The 22,688-nt window shown below is 37.8% G+C and overlaps 4 protein-coding genes across 11 annotated transcripts; 2 read left to right on the forward strand and 2 right to left on the reverse strand.

The window, feature by feature from the left end:
* Positions 1-1,397: 1,397 nt before the first annotated feature.
* LOC140766031 (pentatricopeptide repeat-containing protein At4g17616) lies at positions 1,398-7,197 on the forward strand. Of its 7 annotated transcripts, XM_073105421.1 has the most exons (10): positions 1,398-1,556; positions 1,835-2,003; positions 2,092-4,124; positions 4,608-4,717; positions 4,833-4,928; positions 5,271-5,368; positions 5,762-5,981; positions 6,083-6,185; positions 6,320-6,357; positions 6,836-7,197. In XM_073105421.1, exons 2-4 carry the CDS (start codon positions 1,926-1,928, stop codon positions 4,609-4,611), a joined length of 2,115 nt encoding a protein of 704 aa, XP_072961522.1. In that variant the 5' UTR covers positions 1,398-1,556; positions 1,835-1,925; the 3' UTR covers positions 4,612-4,717; positions 4,833-4,928; positions 5,271-5,368; positions 5,762-5,981; positions 6,083-6,185; positions 6,320-6,357; positions 6,836-7,197. The 7 variants fall into 7 exon arrangements, with proteins under 7 accessions (XP_072961522.1, XP_072961523.1, XP_072961521.1 ...); XM_073105422.1 differs by lacking the exon at positions 6,320-6,357 and having other exon boundaries at positions 6,836-7,196; XM_073105420.1 differs by having other exon boundaries at positions 5,265-5,368; positions 6,083-6,357; positions 6,836-7,192.
* Positions 7,198-8,813: 1,616 nt separating this feature from the next.
* On the forward strand, positions 8,814-12,799 carry LOC140765827 (probable serine/threonine-protein kinase PBL19). 2 transcript variants are annotated; one of them, XM_073105084.1, is made up of 5 exons: positions 8,814-9,164; positions 9,219-9,739; positions 10,166-10,426; positions 11,431-11,553; positions 12,112-12,799. In XM_073105084.1, the coding sequence occupies exons 2-5, from the start codon at positions 9,350-9,352 to the stop codon at positions 12,655-12,657; spliced, it is 1,320 nt and encodes a 439-aa protein (XP_072961185.1). In that variant the 5' UTR covers positions 8,814-9,164; positions 9,219-9,349; the 3' UTR covers positions 12,658-12,799. The 2 variants fall into 2 exon arrangements, with proteins under 2 accessions (XP_072961185.1, XP_072961184.1); XM_073105083.1 differs by having other exon boundaries at positions 9,283-9,739.
* Positions 12,800-13,290: 491 nt separating this feature from the next.
* On the reverse strand, positions 13,291-14,477 carry LOC140765828 (BOI-related E3 ubiquitin-protein ligase 1). Its single transcript, XM_073105085.1, has 3 exons — positions 14,250-14,477; positions 13,997-14,172; positions 13,291-13,930 (listed from the first exon to the last, which is right to left on the reverse strand). Exons 1-3 carry the CDS (start codon positions 14,296-14,298, stop codon positions 13,448-13,450), a joined length of 708 nt encoding a protein of 235 aa, XP_072961186.1. The 5' UTR covers positions 14,299-14,477; the 3' UTR covers positions 13,291-13,447.
* A 3,980-nt stretch (positions 14,478-18,457) lies between these two features.
* On the reverse strand, positions 18,458-21,932 carry LOC140766147 (ATP synthase subunit delta', mitochondrial-like). Its single transcript, XM_073105599.1, has 2 exons — positions 21,552-21,932; positions 18,458-18,977 (listed from the first exon to the last, which is right to left on the reverse strand). The coding sequence occupies exons 1-2, from the start codon at positions 21,825-21,827 to the stop codon at positions 18,633-18,635; spliced, it is 621 nt and encodes a 206-aa protein (XP_072961700.1). The 5' UTR covers positions 21,828-21,932; the 3' UTR covers positions 18,458-18,632.
* Between the last annotated feature and the right edge of the window lie 756 nt (positions 21,933-22,688).

The raw sequence follows: 22,688 nt of genomic DNA on the forward strand, positions 1-22,688 counted from the left end.
ACGATGCGAGAAGTGAGGAAGGAAGCGGAGAAAAAGAGCCGTTCAAACTACTCAACAGTCAAGTCGCGGAGTACTCATAGTACTCTACATACTCTACACGCCACCGATTGACAGACGAGAGAGACTACGTAAAACATCCATATCGATTTTAAACGTGATTTTTTTAAAAGTTAATTATAAATGAATTAATAAGTCATGAAGATCTAAATTTAGAACGAAGTACGCACGAATTAGGTGTAGTATAGAACGACTGTACGAAACTGGGAGGGCCGGTTGGATCTGGTCCAGGCTCTATCTCTGTAGACTATTACTATTATTGTCGAGCTTAATCATCACCCAAACATGACAAAATTTCAATTAATGCCAAATTTGTGAAGAATTTTTTTTAAAAAATAAACTATATTTGGAACTTAATGCCACTCAATTCACAGAAAACGATTCAAATTCGTAGTTGTCTTCGTTTTTTAAGTTCCAGCTCGGCGAGGAAATCGCATCGAATCACGCCGTAGGGCCGCCGCGTTTCGGGTAAGAACGCGCCTCGGAAAACGTGAGTGCCGTCACCTTTTTTTATTCTTTGGCAGGTGGGCAGCTAGGTCGGTGGTGACGTGGCTTTGGACTTGGCTTTGGCTGAGCTGGAGTGGATAAGCGTCGTCGACTCACCGCGCTCCTGCTGAGTTGGAGACGACCACAGATGAGGAAAGAGAACGTGAAGTTTATCGGCTTTGACAGCTTATTCCAGCGCATGATATGTGTGGAACACTAAATTCTACTAAATTATTTGGGTCGTGATAAACAAGTTAAGTTTAAAATGCAATTCGTTTAATAGTCAAATTAAATGACATCAATCTGTTTATGATTCAAATTTGGTTATATTAAGTTCACATCCTGCTACTAATGAATAACAGGCTCATAAAGAAAAGCCCAGTAACTAAGTCCGTAGTGGGCCTTATCGGCTTAATTCTACGATCCAAACTTAGCCCATCTCTTTTAGTGAATGACTTAGATACTCATTGTGTATCTCAATCAAATTAATAAAAATTTTAATACAGCTTTATGTTGACCCTTTAAATAAATTAGGATAAAAAGAGATATAATTAGGATTAATTTATCATCTTTCTCACTCAACCTCTCTTTTATTATTAATGACATCACTAGAAAGTCGACGGAGCTGAGATTGCTGTTGCCGACATCTCCTCCTTGTCAGCGGCTTAGTACAACCTGACACCAACTAAGTCGGGACCCTAAATCGATCCCCACCTTTTCCTCCTCTCACTCTCGCTTCACCGTTGCTGGCACTTCTACGCGCGATTGCATATTAAATTCAAATCCTACTACTAATGAATAACGTAAGAGAGCTCATAAAGTAGCCCAGTAACTAAGTCCATAGTGGGCTGAGGAATTCTAAGATCCAAAGTGGCCCATCTCGACCCAACCCTTCTTTTCTTTTCCTCTCTTCTCCTCCCCTCCACCTCTTCCTCCCTCTCTCTCTCTAGCTGTCGATTCTTTGTATCGAATCAGATTAGCGGCGGAGCGGCGCGGCGCGGCGCGAAGGCAAGGTTTGCGATAGATTAGGTTAACAGAATGAGACCTCTGAGTTTATGTGTAGATTTATGATTCTGGTTCGGAAAAATTTGGAAGTGGAAATGTTTATTGGCGCCATCAGTGCTGACCTTCACCTCGGCAATCCATGTTTCTTCTAATCCATGCGGAAAATTTCCCCATGGATTAGAAGAATATCTTATTTTTATTTCTTTGTTCTTGATAGGTATTTAGCTTAGCATTTGGAACTGTTTGGTTACTGAGGCTAACACGACTAATTTTACACTTCTAACAGATCTTAGGTCGTAAGCTTCGCGATGTCGAAGAAATTTCTTATGTTTGTCTGTAGAGAAATGGCTTCTTAAGCTATTTTTTATTTAATAACAATGAGAGGCTTGCTTGGGTTTTGCCGACTCCCTGCTAGATTCTCGCGGGTGGCTTATGCAACTAAAGATGTTTGGAGTGTAAGATCTATTACTCAAGTAAATTGCATAATGATTTCGACTAAATTTATTATTTATTGACGCGCCATATTTTGCACCTTTAATTCAGGTCAACTGTGCTGGATTATCATTGCCCAATAGAGCTTATGTGTTTCATGCACCTGCTATCTTCTGCATGATGAATTGTGACCATGGGGTTCAGCATCTTTCTACTCTTCTACCTGAAATGATCCAATGGGAAGGCTCCTCATATGAAACTCTATTGAAGAAGCTTGAAATTGCTTTGAAAGATGGCAATGTAGACGAAGCATGGGAGGCGTTCAACAACTTTAAAAGACTACATGATTTTCCTACACGGCAGTTGGTGAGTAGAATCATTGTATTGCTCTCCTATTCATCCAGTAGAGACTTGCTTCAGAAAGCATATGACATGGTCCGTGAGATTCACGAAGAGAAGCCCCATCTTCTTGACTGCAGCTCGTTAAGCAGGCTTGCTCTGATACTTGCAAGAAGTCAAATGCCCATCCATGCCTCCACGATTCTAAGGATCATCTTAGAGATAGGCAAGCTTCCGTCGGTTGATATTTTGTGCACCGTGTTCTTACATTTGGTGAAGACGCAAGTTGGATCATACCTTGCAATGGATGTCCTGATTGAGTCTTGTAAGCTTCTATTGCATGAGAGTTCAGATAGAAAGAAATTTAAGAAAGTGCAGCTGATAAAGCCCAATATTACATTATTCAACCTTGTCTTGGATTCATGTGCCAGGTTTGGATGTACCATGAAGGCCCAAGAAATAATACAACTGATGCCACTTGTTGGACTCATGGCTGATGCAGATACCATCATTACCATTTCCCGGATCTATGAAATGACTGGACAGCGTGATGAGTTGAAGAAATTAAAAGGACATATTGATTGCATCTCTTCTGTGTCATTGATTCGCCACTACCGACAGTTCTATGACAGTTTGTTGAGTCTGCACTTCAAATATGATGACATTGATGCTGCTTCAGAGCTTCTACTTGATCTCTATGGACAGCCAAAACCTTTTCAATCTTCCAGTAATGGGTTCCAAAATTATTGTCTCATGCATAGCGGATCTAGTAACTTAAAGACGGGGCATAAAATAACAGTTGAGCTCACAAAAAAGGAGAACTGTTCCTTTGTTGATGCACAAAGCCATCCAGGACTTGTCATTTTTGTTGATGGGAAGCTTGTTCCTAGCGTGAAGGCTCTTGCAAAACTTATCAATAGCTATGTGAAAGAGAGAAAGGTTGGTCGACTCTCTAGCTTTTTGGTTAGTGTATACAAAGGTTTAGAAGAACCTAGTTTGGGTTCAGATGTGATAGATGCTTGCATTCATATGGGTTGGTTGGATGTTGCCCATGACATTCTAGATGATTTAGAATCAGGTGGAGTTCCAGTTGGGGTAATGACATACAAATCACTGTTGACAGCATATTACAAGCAAAGCAAATTGGAAGAATCTGAAGTCCTCCTAAAACAGATAGAGAAAGCAGGACTCTTCATAACAGATACTCATGTTGGTAACTCATGTACTTCAAAAGATATTGCTTGTAACCCAACCAATGAAGCCTCCATTGGGAATACATATTTGGTTGAGTGTTTAGAAAAAGAATTCATGCAAGAAGATCACGGAAGTGGAGTACTTTATGAGATTAATAATTCAATTACTTTTTTTTGTAAGGCCAAGATGATGGGAGATGCTCTTAAAACATTTAAACATATGAGACAGAGAAATATCAAGCCCACGTTACAGACTTTCAGTCATTTATTAAATGGCTGTTCTTCTCTAAACATGTACCGTGAGATTACAATCTTATGGGGAGAAATAAAGAGAGAGCTGGAAGTTGGCAGTTTAACTGCTGATAGAGACTTGTTCGACTGCTTGCTAGTGAATTTTCTCAAAGGTGGCTACTTTGAGAGGGTAATGGAGATTATCAGTTACATGACGAGGCACAAAATATATGCTGACAAGTGGAAGTACAGAAGGGAGTTTCTGAAATTCCACAAGAATCTGTACAGGAACTTAAAGTCATCTAATATCAGAACAGATGCTCAGATTAACAGGCTCGAACATGTTAGGGCTTTTAGGTTATGGGCAGGCATTCACCAAAGGTAGCTAGAAGATGTACCTGTATTTCTAGTGCTCTGATTCCTTAGGAGCTGTAGGTTAGTAGCTATTAAATGATTTTTGATGACCATTCAATAGCTTGTTTTGGGCGTTCTGAACCATTCTATGACTGCTCCGGGAGCACTTGATAGATAGTTTAGTATTTTCTTTACTGTACAGTAGTGGATTCTGGTGGTTTCTATTCTCTTCCCACATAAAAGAAAATTGAGCCTTCTTCATTTAATTCAGCTTCATTAACAACATATTAGTTGTTAAAGTTGTGGCTCAAGGCAGCTGCTTGGTCTTGAAGTACATGTTTCTGCTATTTGTTTGGGAGTACTACGATTTACAATCATATTTCATGCACCAAATATTTTGCCGTGTTCACATCTAGCTTGTTTATCACTTTATTGCATTTGGTGTTATGTCTTGTTTCTCCAGATGTAAGCTTGGTGATATTGATGGGTCTTCTGTATGCAAATGTGCAGGTGATATGTTCAGTCACGACCACAATAAGTTGATTGAATCAACTGCAGAGATGATTTATGAATCGATTTATCCTTGCACAATTTTTAGTGGTAAAGAAGTGGTTGAACCAGTGAGTTGTTTCATGAAACCTAGAACTTATAATTCCATTTTGTGATGCATAAGAATTTGGTTGACTACTTTTTATGATGATTGCTGAGGCAGTGCCTAATGTACTGCAATGGCAGGCCCATATCTTCTACGATCAGATGTTCCTGTATCCATTAAAAGGAAAATACATTATCCCAGATGTGAAGATATATATCCGAGATCCAAGTACCAAGGTAGTATCCTTTTGTTATGATTAATTTCTTGCGTAGTTACAATGTTATAACGTATATGTATGTATGTATGTATACATTATATATATAATGATATTTTTACATATTTTGGATTGATTGCTTATAATGCTTCTTAGGATTTCCTGTTTCATGGAATGAGTAGTTCCATATTTTTTCTCTATGGAGATAGTTTCACGTTTCAATATTCTCTTGCCAGATCATGTAATTAGAGCTGACCTTTTGATTTCTTGCAACAAAAAACTGCATAAAATCTTGCCTTTCAACTTGGCTTGTTTGTTAGTTTCTTGACTTCTCTGATGACATATGGTTTACCTCAAGCCACAGATAGGCTTTAAAATGCGTAAGCGATGATGAAGACACAAATTCTGCAGCTGTAGAAGTCCTGTGAAGACAATAGATGGGTTTTACCCACCTCAAACATGGTAAGATTTTCTGCTGGGTTTCTTCTAATCTATCTTTACCAATAATTACTCATTACTTGTATAGACATGGGATTCACACTTTCTTGATTTGCTTCATCTTTAGATAATGATTGCGTGCATGAGATCTGCAGCTATATTTGACATCACATGTTTATAGATCAGACTTACTACGTGACAATAGTAATGTGGTAGTCTATGAAGTTGACAGCAAATATAACATTTAAAAAATAAATAAATAATACATATTTGTTTAAACAGCAAGGTCAAACAGATCGTAGTCTGCAGACATTATGCTAAACCTATGCTCGTTTACATATCCGAAAGACTCATATATCTTGGTTGGCAATGTCACAGTCTGGTCTAAGATTGATCAACTTGCTCTCCCTCTTGCAGAGACTGGCAGGTGACTACCCCCCTAATTCGGAGCTCTGCCATCCCTCGGAGGAAGCTGTAGCCGGTGACAGCTTCACCCACATGCTTCATGTAGTTTCTCCTTATGAACCCAAGATTCTCTGAATGAAGTGATCTCAGAAGAGATACGGCCGACTCCACCTTCCATAAGGCGGTGTCCGTGGCGAAGCAGTTGAGGTCGTCGGCGACCGTCGTCCCTGAGGTTAGCGTCTCATGCTGAAAGTATTGGTGTAGTTGTAACTGAAGTCGATCGCGACCCTCAGATCCAGTCTTTGATCATCTTCTGATGATGCTTCCTTGTAGTGCTTGGGCCGGTTCCATTGTTGGTACATCATGCCTGGGGCTTCAATCAGCACGCAGGGAGGGTTGGTTGGCATGGCTGACTTCAATGAGAATTAACAAAGAAGTAAGAAATATGAGAGTCATGCATGCATGTAAATTTATTAGAGAGATGTACGTGATGTAGTTGGTAGATCTGTTCGAGTGGGAGTCTATCTCTAGTTGTTGTGCGACATAGCAACATCCTTTGGTTCATCGCAGGTTGTTGGTCGTGACACGTGGCATACAAGGAGTAATTGGTAAGTTAAAATCTTTTGAGATAAGTGGGCAAAGCTTAGCTAAATTTATGGGGGGAAATTTGTTAAAAATATATCTTCATGTTTTGATTTTAGTATCCCATACCTGCAGTCCTGCACCCGTATCTTCAAGAGCCTCATCAGAGTTAGGTTTATGTCAGTCCTGTTTTGCTTTCAGCCATGAATAAGTATGCAAATCTTACCATACAAAATATTTATTATTAAATCCTTATAATTTACTTTTAATACCTCAACGACAGCACTCTGTATGACATACTCAAGAATATTAAGATAATTTTACATCCATAGTTAATTTAACTAATCTATATAGTAATTGTAGGCAAGGTTTGAATGATAAATATTAATCTTGTAGGATGTGAACGATAACACAGGCAATATTATGAGTATTTTTGACAAATTTCTCTATATTATATTAATTAATAATTGAATGCATCATAATTTACTTTCATTTCTTTTGCAGATCACCAAGGAGATTGTCATGGTATTATTGACGGGGGGAAAAGAAGGGAAACAATACAACTTTTTTTTTCCCAGTACATAATTGCCATCCTATGCGGTAAAATGATTCCCACTTAAGTTATTCTAAAGATTGGTTTATTCCATAATTCCAATCCTCTGGGATTTGGATTAATGTGAATATGTGAATGGGATTGTTATTCTTTTTCAAGAGTGAGCTCAGCAAGATTTAAGAGATGTAGGCCCCTTTACCTAACTCTGCTATCCATCAATTAATTCACCCATAGTTCTTGACTGGGTCAGACATACTATTCCCAGATCAAATCTCTGTTTGCATCTGGGCAATTTTTCTTTTTCTTTTTACTTTTCTTTTTCATTCAAAATCACTTTTATTTATTTCTCAACCACTCTAAAAGTTTAGGTACTCTATATGTATATATTAACAGTCAAGATCATGACTTATTATTATTTGACATAAAACATGAACTTTTATTTTTGCGTTTCTAAAGTTGATATTTATATGCATACCTCTCAAAACATATATTATTTACATATATCAAAAATACTCTGAATTCTTTTATCAAAATATTAACTATTAAAATCTCAACTTGAAAGTAACCTCGACGGTATGAATATAAGTTAATAGGTTTAGAAAGGCAGAAGATTAGGGAAAAGTTTAGACGTCACACATTGGCACTATTTTATGAGCTGCCTCGGTTGGTGTGCTGGACTCATATATTATAAATATTCTCCCCTATTAGATACTAATAACTTAATCATCTCGATAAAAATCTCGTGGGGAGATTAATAAAAAAGACGATGGAATGATCAATTGGAGATTAAAAACAAAACTAAGTTGATATTAAGTAGCTAAGACAGCTCACTCTTAGATCTATTCATCTATTTATCTATCTATCTTCTTCAAGCTCACTAACACATAGTTTCTCTTATAGACTTGAGAAAGATGCATGTGAGCATGTACATAAAGACGAATTTAATTTATTTAAAATATAAATGTAAAGTTATGTGTTTGAAAACTATTGATCTGATCAGTGATTTATATAAAATAGTTTATACAAAAATTTCTTCTTAAAATTTAATAATTTCCTATAAAAAAATGTATATAAGTCACCTATTTAACAAACATATATAGTGTTATATTTAAATTTTATAATATACTAGACAGCAAAATAAATAGTTGTTCAAGTTTTGTCAATAAAATCTACAAACTCACATACTTCCATCAATATTAATTGAGCAATTGATGACTCCAAGGCTCCTCGAGGAAAGGGAAATCCAAATGCCAACATTTAAAGATAGGCTAACATTATTTTTTTATTTTTTATTTGTTTATTTATTGTTTTTGTTTTTATTTTTATTTTTAAATTTTGAAGGCTAAATCTCAAAAACAGAGACATCTTCTATATTACTGAATCAACCATTGTTTATTTCACTTAAAGGAATTAATCGAATCTAACTATAGATTCTGCAAATAATAAAATTGAGTATGCTGCAAACTTAGAAAAAAAAATCAATTTACATGTAAATTAAAAAAGCTTTGTGAAAAAAATATATTAATTTTGAGTAGTTGTTGGGGTAGTATTGAAAGTGAATCTAGTAGTTGGGGGGAGAGATCCACTTTTTAATTATATATTTTTATTTTTTTAATTTTGAAGGCTAATTCTCAAAACAGAGACATCTTCTGTTTTACCGAATCAACCATTGTTTATTTCACTTTATATAATTAATCAAATCTAACTTTAGATTCTGCAAAAAAATAAAATGAGTTTACATGTTTTTTTTTTTTAAAAAAAGCGCTCTGTGAAATTTTTATTATTATTTTTGAGCAGTTGTTGGGTAGTATTGAAGTGAATCTAGTAGTTGGGGGAGAGATCCACATTTTTGAACAGCTTTTGGCATCACAGGGACATCTATGTGCCCACCTAATTGTCCTTTTCTCCATAAACACACTGCTGCTCTGCCTTCTCTCGATCCATCTCTAATCCAAAATTACATTAAAAGGAGCTTTTTTGTCGTTCTCTGCCTTCCTCCTTTCAGCCTTTCACCCAAATGAAGCCGCAAAAGTCCCATCTTTGTTAGAGTAATACGATTGACCGGGTTGGGAGCTTGAACAGGGCAGAGAGGCTACGTTGAGAGGTCTTAGAAGACTGCAGTTGGAAGTCTAATTGGGGGTGTTTGTGTAGGTGAAGAAAGGTTGAGACTTGGGAGAGAAGGAGGAGGCTTTATTCTTTCGTCTCCAGTTCTCTCTCTTTCATTTGACTCCTATTTGGGGCTCTTCTTCTACATTTAGCAACTTCGTTGGGTTTCGCTAGGTGGGTGTTCTTCAATATCCAACCAGTCTTAATATCCATTATTTCTCTCCATAGATTTCCTCTGATTGGTCTCTTCCGCTGGCCACCTTGGTTCCTTTCCTTGGCTTCATTCATTCAGGCTTTTAGTTGATTCCGATGAAGAAAGCAGCGCAAGGAACTCTTGGAAGCTGAAGGTCTGGTAAAGAATGGCTTGTTTTTACTACATCAAGGAGTTGTACAAGATTAGGAAGCAGCGGAAGTCTGCTCCGGCGCCGAGCTCGACCACCGTCAGCTCACCCGCTTCGAAGAACAGGATGGCCTGTTCGGATGATCTCGCTATCGCGAAGGAGACGAGCAAATCCTCCGGTTCCGTCTCATCGCAGCGAAGCATACCGGAATTGTATGAGCAGAAGGCTCACAACCTGAGAGAATTTGAGCTCAAAGAGCTAAGAATTGCTACTAGTGAGTTCAACAGGCTTCTCAAGATCGGCGAGGGCGGGTTCGGGAGCGTGTACAAAGGTTTCATCAAGCCTCCCGGCGGGAAGGAAGAGAGCACCGTAGTCGCGGTGAAGAAGCTCAACCAGAATAGCCTGCAGGTATAAATCGTCTCTTGGCTGTTGTCTTGATTCATGATAAAGACTGGTACATCATAGAACATTTGAACCAACTGTTATTGCTCTAATCTATCTGATAGAAAATTGTTGTGTCATAAATTGAATAACTTTAGATGCTTCTATATGGTAGTTCACAATTTTCTTCAAATGATTCATCATGAGAGGCTATAGGACATGTAGATTCTTATTTAAGAAAATTGGCAGCTCTAGATCATGATCAGCAGTGTCAATCTTCACTTTAAATATCATGCTTGAACTCAATTAGGACTGTCTTCCAATTCCACCAATCAGATCCTACTTCACTTTGAGCGCCTCGCACTTATAATTTTCACTGATAGAATTGGGGCTCCAATGCTAATTATATACATCGAGTATTTCCTCTCTTTTGATTCTTTTTGCCTCTGTCAGGGTCATAAGCAATGGTTGGCGGAAGTTCAATTTCTTGGAGTGGTTGAACACCCTAATCTCGTGAAGCTCATCGGGTACTGTGCCGTCGATGGTGAAAGAGGAGCCCAGAGGCTGCTGGTCTATGAGTTTATACCTAATAAAACTCTAGAAGATCATTTATTTAATAAAGCCTATCCTTGCCTTCCATGGGATGTGAGATTGCAGATTGCTTTGGGTGCTGCAGAGGGGTTACAGTATCTGCATGAGGGATTGGAAGTCCAGGTTTCCTTTCAGAATCTTTTTATATTCTACTGAAATTGAAGACAGATTTTATTACTAAACTATCTATCATATGACTCCGCATCTTTTTTATGTGTATTCTATCTTCTTCCTTTTTTAATCTAAGACTGGATAGTTTTGCTGCGGCAATAGCTAGGATCTTCACCTCCAAGTTTAACATGATGGAGAAAAATAATCCTAAGTCACCAATGAATTTTCAACCCAGGTATCAAAACCCTTATAGGTTAGAGTACTGGTAAAAGTATCAGATAGCGCACCACATTTTTATTTCTCTCATCACATCCTATTTTTCTCTTGATAATGATTATAATCTTGAATTTATTAAATATCCAGATCCAAATGTAATATTCTTACGTAATCATTTTGGATTTAATTTTTTTTGTCCCTCGATGTTTCTTAAGGATCCAAACAGGGAAAATAAGCTCCTATTTCTACTGTCATTATCCTTATTCGGTATTTTGCAATCTTTGGATCAACCTGTCAGGCAAAGCAAACTTAATGCTCTTCATACTTAAATATCTTTAAACTTACACATTAAGCAGGAATCGTTCACTTACATTGCTGACCTACATCTTCTACCACAGACCTTCCTTTTTATAATGGGACATTCTCTTTCCAGAATATCCCAATTGGAGATCATGATGTTCTAGAGCCTTAAATTCAATGGTGGAATTCAACTTGCTATTGATGAGGGTATTTCCATTTCTAGAGTAAAATCACATGGATTGATGGCAATATTGGAAGAACCAAATTCTAGGTTAGAGTCTCAGAATAACCTTGAGCATATTTGTGAAGAAGAAACTTACCTGTTGTACTTCGAGCATATACAAGTAATAAGATGGCATCCTGTGGAAATTATGTGCAATTTTGGACAAATGGTGTTCCATTCTATTTCACTTTTACAGTAGATATAATCTTGTTATGTCGAGCAATGATTGTTGAGTTCTTCTTACAAGTATTAATTATATCAATTCATGATTTGATAGGTGATATATCGTGATTTCAAAGCATCTAATGTGCTACTGGATGAAGAGTTTAAACCAAAACTGTCAGACTTTGGGTTAGCAAGAGAGGGACCATCAGCTGGGCAAACTCATGTGTCCACTGCGGTATGTCTTGGTTTATCAATAGTAATAAAGAACTATATATGTCATATATATATATATCATATTCCTGCTTACCAGAATATCACCGTGTATCACGGAACTGCAGTTCTGTTTCATTTTCCGTTTGTTGTTCATATTAGCAATTGAATGAAACTTCGTAGGTTCAATTTGGTAAGGTAGAAAATCTCTTCACATCTGATAGAAAGAGGACATTTTCCTTAGAGGAGCCAAGAGCTCTAGGTGTTCAAGTCTTGCCATGCATTGGGTGTTAAAATGGTTGAGTTGAAGATTTTGACATGCATTACGGTGACCCCATATCTCCTTCGACATCAGATTTTTGTGAAATAATAGCAACAACTTGCCGCTAGTTGCCATGTTGATCTTTTTCTTTCATTCAACTCTACTTAATGTAAGCGTCTTTGTTAATCTAAGTAGGTACTCATATGTCAATTCATTCTGACCAAAAGGATCGGTTGACATGTTCATTCTAGTAATCTTTTCTATTCAAATGCCTCTGATTATATGAGAACTTATTCGATGTTTTCTCTTGATGCCAATTAGGTAATGGGAACTTATGGCTATGCAGCCCCGGATTATGTTGAGACAGGCCATCTCACTACCAAGAGCGATGTTTGGAGCTTTGGCGTCGTACTATATGAGATCCTCACAGGCAGGCGCACGATGGAGAGAAACCGTCCGAGGAATGAGCAGAAACTCTTGGAATGGGTGAAGCAATATCCCGTCGAAGGTAAACGTTTCAGTAGGATCATGGATCCGAGACTCGAGAATCAGTACTCCCTAAAAGCTACTCGAGAAATCGCTAAGCTGGCGAATAGCTGCCTCTCAAAGCACGCAAAGGATCGCCCCAAGATGAGTGAGGTGATCGAAAGTCTAAAGCAAGCCATGCAATATAAGGAAATGGACGGGCACGTTGATCCAAGTGAAGAGAGCTCACCACTCCACCCAGACATGGAGAAGCAAACGGAGCAACCTACCGTTCCAAACTCCTCGAGACGGAGAATGCTTCACCTGGCTAAGCTGGGGGAGAATGCAAATATGGTTCGAAGGAGGAGATTTGTGCTCATGAAGGCTGCCAGTCCTGTATGATTTTGTTGCTAGTGATGGCTTATTTCCATGCTCTTTCATGGTGTTAGTTTAATTTTGTTGTAGCAGTAGCCAACAGGAGCATTCCCTTGTGCCTAAGCTTGTGTATATTTTTGACTATCACTAACAACTCTTCTTCTTCTTCTTCTTCTTCTTTTTTTTTTTCTTCTCATTTTTCTAATAGATTTGCTGTCGTGGTGTACAAAGTTATATTAGGTTGGCAAAAAGTCTAATATTATTACAAAAGATTTCAAGCTTTGGTATCAAACTTTCATACACAAATGCTCTTTGAATTATTAGCCTGGAGGCTTGTTTAGTGGGCCAGGCCCAATTAGTAGAAGCCCAGCCCAAACCCTTCACGGCCTGATCGCGTGGAAACCTGGCAGCACCAAATAAGGAACATCCACGACAGGCGAGAGGAGCAACTGACACGTGGCCAATGGATACACGCTGTTACTCGCAGCATCGGACGGTTCAGATTCACCGGCTTGCGATCTCCCAACAACTCATGCACGTACGACCGTATCAATAGCTACCCACCTCCGACAAAGAGAGGATAAAAGACAAACGAAGGCGATCGAAGCACAGTGCTTCGACTTGCGACAAACGGTACCTTCAATATTCCATTTATGGAAATATCAAAAATATAAAAGAATTAATATATTAATAATTTAATTTCACCTAGAAACCAAATCAGTAGAAAGGAGGAGTGGGGAGGGGGAGGGCGGCATAAATAAGTTTTTTTTTTCTTTTTTCTTTTTGTTTTTGTTTTCCATTTTTCTTCTTTTGGAAATTACGGAAGGAAGACATGGATGCTTCCGGTCACGATGCTTCTGCAGACCGGGCAGTACTCCCTGCCAACTTCGCACGAATCGCAAAGGCACAGGTGGCGGCACGGGAATATGACCACCGAAGCCGGTCTAGTCCGGCAACCCCAGCAGACCCGGCCCGGCTCGCCCCGGCCGGGATCGACGTGGGCCGACTCGGCGTCCTCGGCCGGGCTCGACTCGCCGACGCACTCCTCCGCCGCCTCCTGCAGCTGAGCCCGGAGCGCCGCCGCCGCCGCCTGCTTCGAGAGCGCCTTGGCCTGCCACGCCATCGACTCGGCCTTGAGCCGCGCGAGGCGCTCCTCGAGCTCGGCCGCGTCCCGCCGCGCCTTCTCCAGCTCCGCCTCCTTCTCCCTCATCCGGCGCCCCGCCGCCGCCTCCGCGGCGCACAACAGCGCTCGATAGTGGCTCCGCCGCCTCTCGGCTAAAGCTCGACGTAGTTGCTCTCCCTAAAACCCAAATTTCGTATCTTTATCCCATCTCAGAACGAAACCCAAAAGATGAGAAATTTATACCTGGGCATGAATAAATCGATCGATCTCGTCCCTGTTGTGGTTGATTTGGGCAGTGAATTCGTCTACGGAGGAGAGAACGAGATCGGATTGGCTCTTCCCATGTTGGTGCTCTCCAAAAGAGAGGTGTAACCCAGTGGAAACGAGAGGAAGCTGATTCATAACCATCGGCGACGCTTCTGTAACCAAATCAAAAATCTAAAGAGATGGAAACAAGTTTAAAACGAAGAACAGTTGTTTTGGTCTCGCCTCGTACCTCCATTGGAGAAGAAGATTGCGCGAGATGGTGGTTGGGAGAAATCCATGAGCACAAACAAACCGACCACGATCACTTCAACAAATCGAGAACCGCCATTAGGAAGAATCCGGAGCAGAAAAGGAGGACGAAACGCCAAAGATATCGATCGCCTTTCTCACCACCACCTCCGACTATAACCGAAGATTTCGAGGAGAGGAATACAAATTACGACTCCAACTTTCCTTAGTACATGGGTTTGTTTGATTTGAGATTTCGGGTCCAAAGAGGGTAGGATTACTTGGCCAACTCTCGTTGGTTGTATCCCGACTGCACCAAATTTCCTGCAGCCAGCGGTGGCGGTGGGATCTGCTGCTCTCTATGATTTCCTTGGATTTCCCAGCCTTTGGGCTCCACGCACCAATAACTTCCCCAACTTTTCCAGCCTTATCCTTAAAAAATGACCAAAATTATATCATTAAGTAGATAGGAGATTAGTGCACTTAACCTAATCTTGATTGATTACCCAACAAAGTTGAACTATAAATCAGGGCTAAATACTTTTTATTATTATTATTATTATTAATGTACTTTTGACAATAATCATTATTATTATTATTATTATTAATTTATCTTCTATTTTTCTTTTTGTTGATGGTGCTACTGTTTGACACGTTTATTATATCATCTAGAAAAGATAAAAGATACATTAATTAGGTACTATATTATTGGTTCCATGGTGCTAAACATTATAATGCTGATAGATAGATGGATCTCTTGTTGAGATAATTCCACAAGAGTGAGTAGAGAGAGAGAGAGAGAGAGATGTGTTTGTGATTCTTAATTTTCAACAATGGGCCACCACCCCTTCTACGGCGTAATAATTTCCAACCGGGTTGTTGCTATGCACTCAACCATATACCATCAATTCTATCTATTTAGGAGACCAGTCCATTATAGAGAACAGAAGGATGTCATCGATCTTAATATTAAAATCAACCCTATGTGGGCTTGTGACTTTTAAGATTTATTTCGAGTTAAAAAGATATAAATATTACAATCGAAGAAAACGGACCGGATACATATCGAATAGTGAAAAGATAGTAAATTTAATTATCATATCTCCTAAGTATAGCTATCGAGTATCTTTGTATTCATATACTATTTTTCAACTCATGTCTAAATCTATATAAATTATTCGAATACGGATATAAGATTTAATTCAACATATTTTTATCTTCATGCGAAATGCATTATCGTATGACAAGAGTTTGTGGGTCGAATCCCACATAACATAACGCTGATGAATTTCTTTTTGGTGTGTTACTGTGAGACGGATTATATATATATTTATAATAAACTATTATAGAAGATTATAAAAGGTAAATCGATAAATACTACTTTAGAAAGAGAAAGAAGGAGAAAAATATTAATGGGAGGTGGTTGAAACCAGGGCAAAATACTTGTCATGCATGAGATTGAATGGCTAAAAGAACTCACCTCGTCTTCTTCTTTTTGAGTGCTGAGAAAGACAAAGTTGCAACCAAAAGGGAGCCAAAATGAACGAGCATCATGTGACATTCTCATACATTTATACTCAAAATGCTAGCAGCTATAAACATAACTTCAAAGCATTGTGGAAGGGAGAACACTGAACACCCCCTGAATGTTATGGAGAATTTATTTTGCAAATAACCAACCTACATTTGAATCTTTATTGTAAACACCCACCCACCCTAGTAAACTTTATTTATATTATTGAGATATATATTTGAGAGACAGTAGTAGTTTAAGGAGTAAAGTGATTTTTTAATATTTAAATTAATAGTACTTTTACAAAATTAAGAAAAGCACGAATACTATTAACTTTGAATGAATATCCTAATAGTATCTACTTAGTCAAAAATACAAGAAAACATAATGATACAAAATAAAGTCCAATAGAATATAATAATTTAGACCGTAGTTAATGGGATAACGCTCGTATGGATAAAGGGGCCCATGCTGTATAAGTGTTCTCGAATTTAAATACCATCGGCATCGGTTTAACTGAATCATCTTTAAATTTTTTACTTCTATTAAATAATAATAAAAATAATAATTTGGTAGGAAAAATGTATTTAAACTAACTGATAATTAAGATACTTTAATTTGGGTCTTTTTTTTTTTTTTTGGGTGCATAGCAAGCATCTTGGAGAAGATGCATTACATAGTCATGCACTGATCACCTGCCCAATTTTGCCAATTGCCACCATTACTACCTCTGGATCCAGATCTTTCCTTTGAATGCCTTCTTGCTTGCTTTATTGATGACAAAATTATAAATAACAGCCAATATTTTAACTATCTTACAACCAAAGCACTCTCTTTTTATTTGCAATAAAGTCTTCTATTTATTAGAAAAATATCTGTCTATCTAGATAGATATCTAGTTAACTTATATATAAATCCTAATTAAATACTAAAATTACATCTAAACACCGAATCTCATAAGATGAAAGAGATCTAAAATAACAGTTGTTTTATCCCAATACCAGGGGAGTGAGATAAGAGTTTTTATATATAAATAATAAAAAGAAGGAGAGATTTATTTATAGTATAAGTTAAAACATAAGGTGTCATTTATAAATTCTTTATCTATTAATTAGATCAAAGCTACCTTCCCTTCACATGCCTTTGCTCTATCTCTCTAATCTCTGTCCCTCTCTCTCTCTCTCTCTCTTAATTGGAGAGGAGAATAGAGAGAGAGACATCATGTGAGTTTTCCAATCTCTCTCTCTCATTCATCACGGATTCAGTTTATACAAGCAATATCTCTTTATATTTTAATAGTCCATCAGGCTTGTCCTTTTGCCTATCCTTTTATTTTCTACTGCTCCTGGTGCAATCTATCACTGACTTTGGTGAGAGAAGCCAAGTCATGGGTGCCCCATGCCATGCCAACCTCATTATGACCTTACAAGTATGCCAGCCACAACCATCATGAATGGCATGTAATTTGAGAGAGAGAGAGAGAGAGAGAGAGAGAGAGAGAGAGAGAGAGAGAGAGAGAGAGAGAGAGAGAGAGGATGTCAGCATCTCAAATTTCCTCCCTCTTTCTGATTTATTTTCTTTAAGGCAAAAGAATCAATTCATTTCAACCAGATGATTACAAGTCTGATATTTGAATAAGTCTCGCCTATCATCTCAGCTAGTCCTGTAGGCATTCAATTTGATTGTGAAGACATCTCAAATGGCATCACTAGCAAAATAAACTAAGATGGCAGAGATTAGAGTCTTAACATGCTGATATGATAGATTACTTTGTGATTGAGATGACTAATTTAATTGCTTGGATCTAGTCTTGTGAAATAATAATGTAACATCATTGGCATATGGATGTGTAGCTGCTACCAAGCACATAGTTTTTTAAAAATCTTGTAAAGCTAAGGAAAGAAAACCATGGAGATTGAAATCTTTTAGTCTGTGATTCCAAATCCACTTTGTTCAGCTTGGAATCTAGCTACGAAGTCAATGTTAATTAGAAGTACGACCACCACACCAGGTTAAACACGCGTTGCTACATAAGTATATATTATACAAGAAAACAACCTCCAGAAGGCATCAACAGTTCAATGCCACTAGAAAATAACTAAGAAGAAAGATTCATTGCAAACAACGTGAGATTTTGAGCAAAAGCCCATGGATTCATGGCTGATCTGGAAGCAAATTTGTCTCATTGATAGATTTGACTATCAACTGTATGACCTTTTTATATTCCTACTTATTGATAGATTTGACCATAAGCTGATAATAAACATAAGATGTTCAGATAATGAGCTGAGTGCTTGCCATAATCCGTCCAGTAGTATTATATGATATGCAGATGGTGGGCTGGTAGTAACAATCCCAATGACCAATAACAGCAAGTTGAGATTACATCAAGGATGGCGTGATAACTTATCGGCAACTCAACCTAAAACAGATAGATACAATATCTGCAACTTCATAAATTGAAGAGTCAACTGATCAAAGTAAAACCCAAACAACTTCAGAAAGAAAAGAAAATATTATAACTCCTCAGATAGTCGGTCAGCGAACAAATTACGAATAGAATACCACATAACATGAAGAGGTTGACCAAGATAAAAAAAAATGGATTCCAGCTATTTCATCTGTTCTGATGTCAAACAGAAGTGTCTACCAAACCCCAATGTCAGAGCATTGGTAGTGATGCGAAGCCAATAATCTACCATAAAATATCCATGCATCAAAGGAAGAAAATATGATAAAATGATACTTATTCAACATAAGCACAATTTATTCAAATCTCTTTCGTATCCCTCCCACCGCACAAGTTTGCACCTAAATTAACTCATCCTTAATGACAAACGCAAAAGGGGTCCCTCTATTATGATGAATCATTTAACCAGATAATGCAGCATTAAGTGCGCTGTGAACATCCACAGCAATCTGTGCCTCAGCCTTCTCCAAGTCTGTGGTAGCAGAGCCAAGCTTTTGGGTGAAGTCAGCTAGTCCCTTTTGGACCAAGCTTGGATCAATGCGGTCAACAGGAACAGCCTCGACAGCCACTATATCAGCGATAGAATTTGCATGGATGAAGGCAAACCCACTGCTGACAAAGTATTTCGTTACTTCATTCCCTTCATGCACAGAAAGAAGGCCTGGCTTGAGCTCTGCAATTGTGGCGACATGACCAGGCAAAACACCCATTTGACCTGTTGTTGCTGGTATGATGACCATATCGACCTGAAATATCCAAAAAGTTAAAGGAAAATTGACCAAAAAGATAATGCCATGCAGTTCAAGAGAAAAATTAAGTTCAGCATGATGATTTTTCAGGTACTTAAATATGTGTAGGTAACCACAAGAACTTCAGTTGTAATCATGGTTCTAGAAAGCAATCATCTCTAAATCCATCCATGGGCTACTCATCATCTCATTGGCAACCATAAGCACAAAATAAGGATTTTGACGTGTTCTCATCACACTTATGTCTCACCACTATGTCTATCTTCCTCTGACATATGTTTTGTTCCTCTGAAATACTTGTTACATTTTGCTAAAATAATCAAATATTGAATGCTTTTGTTGGTGTAATCATGAACTATCTCCAGTTATCTCCTTGCAAGCACTGTATTTAGGATTTTTCACATATAGGCCCAACAAATTAAATTATGCTGCATAGAAGCTAAGTGCATCCCCTTTTCTTAGAAGAGACATATGGGGTTCATAAACTGATAATCTACCTTGATAATTATCAGAAGTGTTCGATACCTCTGCCTATCCATTCCATGACCTCACAAGCTCACATAGATTGAATAAGCTAGTGTTCTACTTATGATGCAAGTTATAACAGCAAGATTCTCTATGAAGCCAAGCAGTATCAATGCTGCCTAGGCAAATGTTATGTTTAGACATAACACTTACTGACAAAGTAAGTTCAGAAAAGGGCACCAGGAAAGAGAATTCAAAATACACAGAATAATAACGCTAGCACTTTTTTCTTTTGATTAACCAAAGTTTGTAATTATCCCAGAAGCAAGATACTGCAATAAGTGGTAAGTGTCAATGACATGGAGAAATCAAGATTAGGTAATTTACAGTGCATAGGAAGTTTTTCCTTCACTAAGTGGTAACTGTAAATCAAGATTAGGTAAATTACAGTGCACAAGCTTACAAAGTTTTTCTTCACTGAATGGTAGCTGTCATTAACGTACAGAAATTACGGAATTTAATGTATTCTAAGGAATTTCTGAGGTAAACAAGAGATAGTAATCAAGGCTAATCAGAAGGTTGAAGTTCCTATGTGAATGAATTACTTCACATAGACAAACACTTAAAAAGTGAATGTGCGGTGCATATTAGAAATATATTAACTCAAAAGAACGAGCATTCCGTAGAGACTCAAAGTTGCTTTGGTGGAAAAGGAGTTAGGGAACAACCATGTAACTTCACATAGAGACCTCCAATCACTCAAATTAGCAGCAAATCTAGATGGAAATAAACCCTAATGCTCCCATCAAATTCGTAAAGCTAGTTCACTATTTCTTAACAACCATGTAACAAGAGGTGAAATCCCCTAAACTATATTTTCTGAAGCATCCAAATGAATCTTGCGGGACTAATGAGCAAAAAGAATCCATTTATCCATTTACAGTAGTGCACAATCACCCTTACATTAAAAAAAAAAATTGTCTGTTGAGACTTGAGAGAGGCTGTCAACAAGAACATTTGACATCAGGCACTCAAGGCAACATGTAATCCACTTGATGTATAAGGTGTACTATTGAAGTAAGCAAGCTTGCTGCATATCAACAATTATTCATTTAAATAGGCAGGTTTTAATTCAATCTTCCAGATCATCATTCCTCTAGCAAAAATTTCTGAGGATACCATAAATGTATCTTTAAAATTTGCTTTATGATTCAAAAATCAAGCCAAAATAATCTTTCATTTTCATTGTCACCAGGATTAGCATCCAACTGTCAACTTGGACTATCCCTGAGGGTGCACATATCAATATCCTTGAGGGTGACTGTTGATTTCTTTTGTAGTACACTCAAATCCTTCACAATCAAGTGGGCATCTCCCTAATCTTGACCACCACTGGTGATTGAACAATGATAGACATACCCATATATTGGCGCATCTTTACAAAGAACCGCAAACTGTTCGAAGTAATTATAACACCTACAGACATTCTTTAGAACAAAGACAATCAAATGCCTAATATTTAGCATCAGTGGCAAAAGATCACCGTCATCTCTCAACATACATACGTCTTATTAGATATAAGTGGGAAAGGAGGGTCAGAAATTGAGTTCGGTCAACATAATTTACAGGAGATGCCTTCAACTACAGGAAAATCACGAGCAGTGCATGGTGTATTAGTTAAAGATCCTAAATGGGAAAAAGGACCATACATGAATGAGGTAGTGTTGCTATCCAGCACTTGTGTTATTGTGTATGAATGCCGACCACATAGAGGAACAATTTCCAAATGATACCTATCAAAGTGTAATACTTTTGACACCCACTAAAGAAACCAACCCTAATAAACCTAGGAGTAAGATAAATTTTAGGTTTCTTTTATTGAAGTTTGTAGCATTACTCGTATCAAACTATCTTGCCACAAATGTGCGAATCAATATGTTCTCAAGTATCCATAAAAATACAATTACTTATGACTGCAGATACTTTTATCACGAGGAAGCCCTACATGTCAACCAAAATTTCCACAAATCAAATAAACGAGAAGAAATCGCATACTGGCCCACAACGAAACCAGATCCAAAGCGAGAGCAAAGAAAGAAACCAAACCTCTTTGTTCGCGATCTCAGATTGGTAGGGGAGGACGAAGTTGACGGTGAGTTTGGAGGGGATCGAGGAAGGGGTCGGCGGTCGGGGCTTCATGAAGGAGAGCGGAGTCTTCGGGGGCTCGATGTTGGGGGCCACCTTCCTCCACGCCTCCACGAACGCCGCATCCTCTGCGGGCGCCGCCGGGAGATCGGAAGAGAAGGCCCGGGAAGCGGCGGCTGCGCCGCCTTGCCGACCGCCGACGGCGCGGATCACGAGGCGCGAGGCTTGGCGATACATGATGGCGGCGAATTAGGGGCTGAGGGAGAGGTCGGATTGGGGAAGAATAGAATGGATAGTGGAACGGGGGCGTAGTTTAACCAAAATGGCTTCCTGGGCGCAGGATAGTGGGCGTAGTTTAGAGGGGTCTGAGTTTAATATAATAAGATTCCAATTATAAACTGGTTGAGCCACTTTATATGATTATTAAATAGGTTGTGTTTTTGTTTCTTTTTCTTATTTATTTCTGGAATTATTTTTTTTCTTATTTAATAATACAATCAATTATTCCAAAACAACAAGTAAATATTATAATAGCTATATTTTTTAATACAAATATTATTTATTAAAATTAAATCTTATATTGCACACTAACTCAATTACTGATAGTTTGATACTTATCTTATTAATCTATTATATTAAATCAAATAATATTTATTATAATTTTATAAAGAATAATTAATTATTTTTTCTTCACTTTATATTATATTAAATATAGTTATTATATCTTTATTTTATAATACTAGTCAATATAAGAATAGTTATTTTTAGGATAAATAACTCTTGATAATAACAAATAAGAATTTGTATTCCTATTTTAATCTTATTCTATATATGAATGAGGTTTTTTAAGAGTTTTTTTACTATACTTTTTTTCTTGCGCAAGAATCTTGTGATTGAATCTCTTTGGTAAGGCTTAAAGGCTATGAGAAATTATACGCCATTAGCATCCCTCTTAAAATCAAGGTGTTCTATTGAAAAGTTTGCTGGAGTCGCCTCTTGACGTTAGACATGCTCCATTCTATAAATATTGGATCTTTCTTCGTGTGCCTTAACTATGGCCTCTTTAATAAATTTATTAGCTATTTGTTCTATAGTTAT

The sequence above is a fragment of the Typha angustifolia genome, chromosome 8, assembly GCF_048772165.1.
Source record: "Typha angustifolia cultivar Huaian chromosome 8, ASM4877216v1, whole genome shotgun sequence".
In the NCBI taxonomy this organism is placed as follows: Eukaryota; Viridiplantae; Streptophyta; class Magnoliopsida; order Poales; family Typhaceae; genus Typha; species Typha angustifolia.